General features: G+C 39.4%; 1 protein-coding gene across 1 annotated transcript in view; it reads left to right on the forward strand.

Annotated features, from left to right (window-relative positions):
* SUSD1 (sushi domain containing 1) overlaps positions 1-9,034 on the forward strand; it is a 67,957-nt gene that overhangs the window by 23,001 nt on the left and 35,922 nt on the right. The window contains exons 7-8 of the mRNA XM_005859817.2: positions 2,826-2,923; positions 3,536-3,722. Of these exons, the coding sequence (XP_005859879.1) occupies positions 2,826-2,923; positions 3,536-3,722 (285 nt within the window). The remainder of the gene's footprint in view (positions 1-2,825; positions 2,924-3,535; positions 3,723-9,034) is intronic.

Consider the following 9,034-nt stretch of genomic DNA (forward strand, 5'->3'; position numbering starts at 1 on the left):
TTAATTTCAGAGAGGAAGGGAGAGGGAGAGAGAGAGATAGAAACATCAGTAATGAAAGAGAATCATCTGTTGGCTGCCTCCTGCATGCCCCCCACTGGGGATCTAGCCTGCAACCCCAGCATGTGCCCTGACCAGGAATTGAACCATGACCTCCTGGGTCATAGGTCGATGCTCAACCATTGAGCCACTTTTGGGTTTTTCACCCATCGTCTACTTTTCTGCCTCTGACTGCCCTCTTCCTCTGTTCTCTGTTTTCATTCCGTTTCCCCCTCTTTTTACACTGAATGTTTTGTCCCAAATTGGGGGGGAAGAATCTACCTTCATTTTACCCCGGTTGTTTTCAGTTTAAAATCTTTTTGGAGCTCTCTGTCTCTGCATCAGTAGCATGCATCTGTCCATGTTTCTAATGGAGTGTGAACCCGAGCAAGGTGGTGGACTTTTTTTTTTTTAAAGGCTGGTTTGGACTGGAAACTCCAGACAGCTGAGAATTAGGTAACTGCTTTAGTGTCTGGAAAAACCCCAGGTGGAAGCTTGATGTTCAGTGAGTTGGTTTCCCTCAAGATCAAAGAGGTTGATTCATTCTTGATAAGCCTATCCTGCCTTTCATTCTGCACAGGTCATTTGGCTTTTTATGTTTAGAGTGTGGGTTAATAATTATAAGGTTGATGCTCACTCCTTCCAGGCTCTCAGAGGGGTAATAATATCTCTATTGGAACACAGACTGTTTATCTGCTGGGATCCTTTCTGAGCCCCCTAACCTGACTCTGGCTGCGACTCACACTGCCTCCAGGCCTCCTGGTAGCCTCTGTTCCTTATTTTGTGTGTTTTTTTGTCCACCTTCCTCTTCAACTCAATGATGCTCACTTGAAGTTCTACATGTTTCTGATGGAAAAGCATAGTCATCCAGGATAAATGGGCTCATTTATGTAAATAGCCACAGGGCTGGGTTTGTTTGAACATGTGCATAACATTTAGACCATCCAGCATTCTACCCATCTTTGACTGCATACCAACTTACCCACCCAGTCCTCTGCTAGAGGCTTCACTGCTTGAGTTCATTTTGTCCTCAGAAAAACCCTGTGAGATTCAGTATGTTATTTTCATTTCATAGATGAGGAATCTGAGACTCATGAGAGTTAAACAGCTTTCACAGGATCATTCAGCAAATGGCAGGGTTAGGATTTGAACTCAGGTCCATTAGCCTCGAAAGCCCATGATCTCCCTCCTATGCCAGTGTTTTCCAAGCTTGAATTTTTTGTATGCCACCCTGACAATGTTTGCTATAACAAAAGTATTATTTGTTTAATAGTTTTCTTTAAACCATTTATATTTAAAACTTAAAATTATAATTTAAATTTGTTGATCAAAGACATTTTGTAATATATTTGATATCATGTGCTTTTTTCTAATACACACAAAAATTAATACAAAGCAATCATTGATTTAAGTACAACCAAAAATCATCCTAAAGTATATACATGCATTTTAGGAAATCACTACTCTAAGCCATGTTAGTTCTGCTTATTTTCTGACTCTAAAGATTAAAAAAAAGAAGAAGAAAGGAAACATAGCAGAACTCTCTTCATTTAATTTATTCAAATATGCACTTATTCAAAGTAGTCACCTTGGGAAGTCATATCCTCATTTTGATGATGCTGCTATGAACAAAATCTGTTTTATAATCCATTTGGGAATTGCCTTTGGAGTGGTGTATGAGTAATATTAGGAGATCAGTCATCTTACTTTTTAAAAAATATGTTTTTATTGATTTCAGAGAAAGGAAGGAAGAGAAAGAGAGGGATAGAAACATCAATGAGAGAGAGAATCATTGATCGGCTGCCTCCTGCACACCCTCCACTGGAGATGGAGCCCACAACCCTGGCATGTGCCCTGACCAGGAATAAAATCATGTCCTCCTGGTTCATGGGTTGATGCTCAACCACTGAGCCACACTGGTGGACTAATTTTTATTTTGTGAAATATAGACAAAAGTATGTCATCTACTGATAGAGATAGTTTTACTTATCTGCAGGGGGTTTGATTTTAAATAGGTAAAAAGCTATGCCCTCTTCCCATCTGAACAACTTCCTAGGTAGTAACTGGGGCCATTGGAAACTGTGTTACCTCAGGGAACCAAGACCCTGATACGGTTTCCCACGTTGCCAAATTCATTACAGGAAATGCATGCAGAATATTTAAAAGAAGCAGAACAACTCAAAGGAATCGGTGGCTTCCTGATAGGTCAGGGTTAAATAGCGTCAGTTCAAGGAGTCCCTGAAGTATCCAGGGACCTGGTGAGAATTCATGGAGTTTACCCCAACCTGCTCCTTAGGGACGGTCCTGGGTGGTGATGCATGTCATTTCCCTCTGGGGAGTGGCAGTGGCCTGGAAATAAGTGTGCTCCATCAGCCGGTGGCATGAGGAGCCAGAACCAGATCTTACCTGTGCAGCTGCAGGGGAGAGGCCGGGCGCAGCTCTGGGCCTCTTTCCACCCCACACGAGTAGAATGCCAGTGGCATCCAGTGGCCTGTTGGATCGACCGCAGGTTGGAATTCTTACCCATACTCACCCAAGCAGGAATCTTTCCTTTTCCTCCAAGTCAGGGCGTGGGCCAGGATCATTCATGATGAAGATAAATGGGGTGACAGGCCTAGGGTAGCTTGACTTGCCTGATTCGGTTTCTAAATCAGAGCTCGAATGGTGAGCAGCAGATACTAGCTGGACAGATAAACGAAGTCATGCTCTCCCAACATGGTCGCTGTTAGGATTTTTCCAAAACCCACTGATGCATTTTGTGAGGGGACTATCTCTTTTTTCTGTTTTAGAGATAATTATAGAAATTAACGATGTGTCAGTGTTTAATGACACCTGTGTGAGGTGGCAGATACACCCAGGAAGAATGAACTCCAGGATCGTATATGTGGTAAGCAAAGTGATGGCCTTTTTCCTTCCGGTGCAGGAATGGGAATCCAGGGGGACACAAGGCAATGGGCTTGCTTCCGGAAGAACCTCTCAATCTAATTGCTCTCCAATCCCATCATCCTTTAAAAAAGGGAACAGTTTTTTTAAAAGATATCTGGATTATTTTACCTTACATTTTGTGTTTAATATATTTGTCATTGGACAGGGTGTATGTGTGGGGATGTATTTATATTTGGTATCAAAGCTTGTTTCCAAGCACTCGTACGTCACTCCCCCCGCGTCAGCCTAGAAGTGGCTGCTGCCTCTGTGACAGGTTGCAGGGAGCGGGTTTCAAGCTGTAACTCTCGGTTGATCGCCGGTCATCTGTGTGTGGGGTAGCACTTAGAGGGACTCCTCATTTTATATCACTTCTTAGGGCCTATTGGTTACTGGGCTGATCAGACTTCATCATCAGATACCTGATAGCAGAGGTTTACCTGCTGCCCCCTCTCCCCCAGGGGAGCAGTGCAGTGTAAAGGGAACAGTAGGAGAAAAGGACCCAGCACCATCAAATCTCTCTTGGTCGTTTTAACTGGAGTCATGGTGGGTTCTCTTGTCTTTGCCCCTCGCAAAGGTGCATGTGAAAGGACACCGGGCAGACCCGATAGAATCAGTTCATGAGGAGAGAGTCAACCTGACCGCAGACAGCAGGCCCCCACAAGTGTGCCTAGACCTGTACCAAGGCACCAACTACACCGTGACCATCTCCACTGCCCCTCCCAGACGCTCCGTGCCAGCCATCGTCAGGTTCCAGACAGCAGGTAGGTAGAAGTGAAGTCTCATTTCCTCCCAGAAAATGCGAAACACAGGATGTAGGGGAAATATGCTTCAGAATCAACTGGGCAGGAGAGTTCAGAGTTGCTTTCTGAGATCCGTAGCCAGAAGAATGTCCAGCAGGAGGGATTCCTATACTAGTGATGCCAGGCGCAATGTATTGTGTCTCAGCTGGGCGTCTGGTTGAAGTGGGAGGTGATAAGAAGGCATTTAAAAGAGGACAACATGAGGTGATGACGCAGTCAGTTCTCAATTACCCAAGGCAATAGAGGGTGGCCACATGGCTCTTTGGAAATGACAAAAGTCATTTCCGACTCTTATCTATGAGAGGAGGAGCCAGGGACACTGACCCAATGGCTTTCATATTAAATGGGAACTGACCCCAGGACTGATCGGGGCTGGGTAATCACGTTGACCGTGGCGAGTGGATAGACGTAGGCAGTCCCAGGTGCAGGATGGTAAGTGTTGGATGAAAAGAGAAATTGGCAGGAAGAAGCTTTGAGAAGTAGTAATAAACCTCATTGCATATAGTTATCACATAGATTTTTATAGTAACATTAGAGGCCCAGTGCACGAATTCGTGCATCCCGACTGCCAGCCCCAATAGAGGCCGATTGGGTGGCCAGGGGGAGGGGCTTCAGGGAGAGGCAGCAGGCGATTGGCTGGCTGGCCCCGCCCCCCAGGTCAAACTCCCAGTCGAGGGAACAATTTGCATATTAGGCTTTTATTATATAGGATTCTAACAGTTGTAAGTTTTTAAAAAATAATTCTAGTTATAGGGTGTTAGGACTAATTAAATACTTTGTAAGCAAACCTGGAGAAGTCACTGGGGTCATTTTTTATTTGGGGGGAGTTGAGATAGTTTTCACTTAAGAAAATATACGTCAGCCTTCAGTTATTGCTGCCACTAGGAACGGGAAGTGATAGAGATTTGGTAGAAATAATAAAAATGACTGCTAATCTTAACAATATAAAGCCAACTATGAAATTATACAAATTAGATCCCTGGGTACTTGTATATGACTAAAACAAAATGATTTCTTTCTAAGTCAATAACATGTAAGGAAAGATATTATAAAATTAATATGGTAACCAGAGAAGCTTGTACAAAATTAATAATAAACTGCTATGGATTTATTAGGAATATGTTTTTTTAAAAAGAACATCCCAGGACTTCAAACTCATTTTTTATTGTTCGGTCAGAGTGACAGTTTGCTGTTCAGGGTCAGTCAGCTGTTTTTACTAATATCTTATTACTTCTTCAAGTTAATTTCCACCGGGAAAGCATGTTCTTTGGGGTCAGACAGACCTGGTTTTGCATCTTAACCCTGCCTTGAGAAGTTGGGTGACCATGGCTGACATGTTTAATGTCTCCAGCCCGCTTTCCTCCGTCTTAAATTTTAAGTGGAGTTGGATTAAATTTGCAAATTAATCTAGTGAGAATTGGGATTTAGATTGAGTTGTCTCAATGGGAAACAGGTACATTTCCACATTTACACAATATATACTTCCCTGTTTATTTATGCACTTTTGTAAAGATTTATCATTTTTTTCTTCTAGATCTTGTATATTTAACTATTGATTTCATTATCAGGATTATGCTAGTTCTCCTCAAACGAATTGGGAAGTTTTCCATAGTTTTTTATGCTCTAGAAAAGTTTATATAATTTTTGAATTATTCCCTTTCTTTAAAGTTGGACACATTTGCTCATAAGATTATTTAAGTCTCACCCCTTTGGGGATATAATTCTTTGATAACTTTGTCAGTTTCTTCTATGATTATTTTTGGTTTGTTTCTTACGTTTTCTTGAGCCAATTTTGATAATTTATGTTTTCTTTAAAAAGTGTCTATTTTGTTGAGCTTTAAAAGATATTGGCCAGATATCATTTGGAACATTTATTTACAACTGCTCTGGGATTACAGGTTGTATAACCCCAGGTTATTCTTATTCCTAATTCTGTTGTTTTCTCTCTTTAAAAAATTGATTAGTTTAGCTTGAATTGTCTGTTTTACTACTGTTTCTGCCCCCCCCGCCCCCAATAAACTTAGGGTTTTTTTCATTGTTTTTTCTTTTTTCTATCTCATTAATTTCTCCCTTATTTTTGATTATTTTATTCTTTCTGCTTCTCTTAAGTTGATTATATTGTTCTATTCCCAAATTTTTGAGTTGAATGCATAATCCAACTTATTTCCATTCTTTCCTATTTGATAATAAAAGTCTCTAATGCTTCTTTCTCCTTTCCTAATTTGAGCTTGGGCAGAATTCCTTAGGTATGGTTGGATACCTGTTCTCTTTATTCTTACTTTAATGGCATGATATAATTGCTATTCTGATTTTCCCTTTGATTTAAGAATTATTTATGAGTGTGTTAATGTATGGTCTCTTTATCCTTACTGTCAATGCACTATATAATTGCCATTTTGACTTCTCCATTGATTGAAGGATTAATTATGTGTTATACCAGTGGTATTTTTAAAGACATCTGCACTTTATTGTGATTTCTAGTTTAATTACATTTTGATATTCTTTGGGTGGATTTATTGACACTTTGAGGGGGCTAACTTTTGGCTAATTTTTGTAATTTTGGCCAATTTTTGCAATTTTGTGGTTGGTGGTGGGTAGTAGAGTGTTTACTTGTAGGTAGAGTGGACCTAGGTTTCAATGAACTCTATTAATAAGATTTTCCAGGTCTTCTGTTTGTTTGTTTTTAATTTTTGTTGTTGTCGTTGCTTGCTTGGATTGCCATTTTTTCTCAATTTCTCTTAGAAATTCTAATTTTTTTGTTTCACACCTTTTGATATCCTGATATTTATGTTCATGACTGATATCTTAATTGTAGAGTCTAACTTTCACTGGTACTAGTAACAAATGGCTCACTTTATCCTGTTTAATATTGTTTGCCTTGAATTATACTTTGATTAGTAATATTGTTTTCTTGGTTTCTTTGTGCTTTGGTTTGCACGATACGCCTTCACCCACTTTTGTTCTCCTTAAAAGCTACGTGGGTAACATTGTTAGAGATGTATGCTAGGAGGCTATATATGTGAAGAAACCTTTTTGAGAAAAGTATTATTTTTTGTAGTTAAGCAATTTACATTAGTGTTGTTTGTGATAAAATTTTCCCTTCTTCTGTCATCTTATTTATTTTACTCTTTTTTATGCTACTTTGTTATGTCCATTGTTTTCTTTTTGCTGCTCGGGGTTTCTTTTTGAATGATTCAGACAATATAGATTTTGCTTTAATTCTACAATACATATTCAAAAACAAAAATAAGCCTACTTGAATATGTATTCCTCTGATTACCAGCATTAAGATGGAAATAATGTTAACTTCTCCTTGAATAAGATGTGGAAATTAGTATTCTTTATTTCCTTTTATTTCTTCCCCTCTAGCTTCCCTTCTGTTATTGTTTAAACACGACATTTTATTGCCAGCTCATTTCTAATTACTTTTAACATGTATTACATCTTCAAAGAATTCATTTTATATTGATTTATAACAATTATTTAAACAGGTATATGTTTCAACAGCCTCAATGTTTACTGCATTCCAACGTTTCATACCAAAGTTTCTCTATTTTTCTTTATTTTATCTCTCTGCACAGTGATTTCTATCTTCTACTCCCTGAGGAATGGGATACTTTCTGAGCCCATGATTTTCTGAGAATGTCTTTTTATTGTCTTCACAAGTGAATGAGAGCTTGACTGAAGATAAAATTCGTAGGCCATAATCTTTGTTGTCAGAATTCTGGAGGCATTTCACATTGGCTTTGGGAATTTAAAGTTGTAAAAGAGGAATTTGAAGAAGGTTGTGATTTTAAAAATCTTATGTAGATACTCAGATTTTTCCGCCTGGGTATCAGAGAGCCCTTCCTTCCTTCCTTCCTTCCTTCCTTCCTTCCTTCCTTCCTTCCTTCCTTCCTTCCTTCCTTCCTTCCTTCCTACATCCTTATTGTTGAAAGTATTACAGATGTCCTCCTTTTTTCCCCATTGACTCCTTATAGCCCGCACCCCCACCCCACCCCAGGCCTTCACCACACTATTGTCTGTATCCATGGTTTATGCATATATGCATACAAGCTCTTTGGATGATCTCTTCCCACCCACCCACCCTAGTCTTCCCTCTGAGATTTGGCAATCTGTTCCATGCTTCTTCGTCTCTGGATCTATTTTGTTCATCAGTTTATTTTGTTCATTAGATTCCACATATGACATAGAGGCTTTCTTTATATGTGAAATTCACGACGCTAATCACTTATTCATACACATGGGAAATGTTTATTGACTACCTACTACACGTTTGATATTGTTTTAGGCATTGGGAGTTCAATAATGAATGAGACAGAAATCCCTTCTCTCATGAAACTTCAGCCGTGGCCGATAAAAATGTTATTCTCTTTTAAACTAAGTTTTCCTCATACCCTGTGAGTTTTTTGGATCTTCAGAATTTGGTTCTATCTACACATTAGGAACATTTTCTTTCATTAAAACTCTGATTATTGCGTTTTTTTCATTTAATTTTATTTTGTTTATCCTTTTGGCTCTTCAGGTACTCCTTTGTGGAATTGCTTGTCTGTCCGCATTGTTCTCTCGTTTTCTCTTGTGTTATGTCCATGTCTTTTTCCTCTGTCTTCTGAGGATGTGGCACGTCTGTTCTCTGTGTGCATTCATGCACATGTGCATTGACCTTTCTGATCTCTATCATTTCTAATGCACTTTATATTCTGTTGTTGCACTTTCGTTTCCTTTTGTTTCTTTATCTCATCCGGTTCCCTTGTTAGTTCTGCCTCTCTTAACCAATGTCCCCTCTGTTAGTGCACTTTCTTATTATTTCATCCTTTATCTGTTTGAACCCATCTTTAAAATTTTTTTTACTGAAAGTATATAACACATGTTGCCTAACTTTGTTATTATTTTGCTCAATATTTCTCCCCCCTAAAGTATGTTCATTCTTTGCCTTCTAAACACAATCTCCCTTTTGCTCTTTGTAGGACCATTTTATGGGCTCCACCCCCTTCTGGATTATTGATTCTTGGAAGATAAAAGTTTTATTAGGTGTGACATTTTTTTGGATAAAATGGATGTTATTGCCCTGGCCAGTGTGGCTCAATTGGTTAGGCGTCGTTGTCCCTTGCACTGAAGGGTTGCAGGTTTGATTCCTCAGTGGGGCACATGCCTGGGTTGTGAGATTGATCCTCGGTAGGGGGTGTTCAGGAGACAGCGGACCGATTTTTCACTCTTGCATCAATCTCTCTCTTTCTCTCCCTCTACCTTCCTTTTTCTTTATAAAACTCAAA

Source organism: Myotis brandtii, unplaced genomic scaffold (genome assembly GCF_000412655.1).
Source record: "Myotis brandtii unplaced genomic scaffold, ASM41265v1 scaffold13, whole genome shotgun sequence".
Lineage (NCBI taxonomy): Eukaryota > Metazoa > Chordata > Mammalia > Chiroptera > Vespertilionidae > Myotis > Myotis brandtii.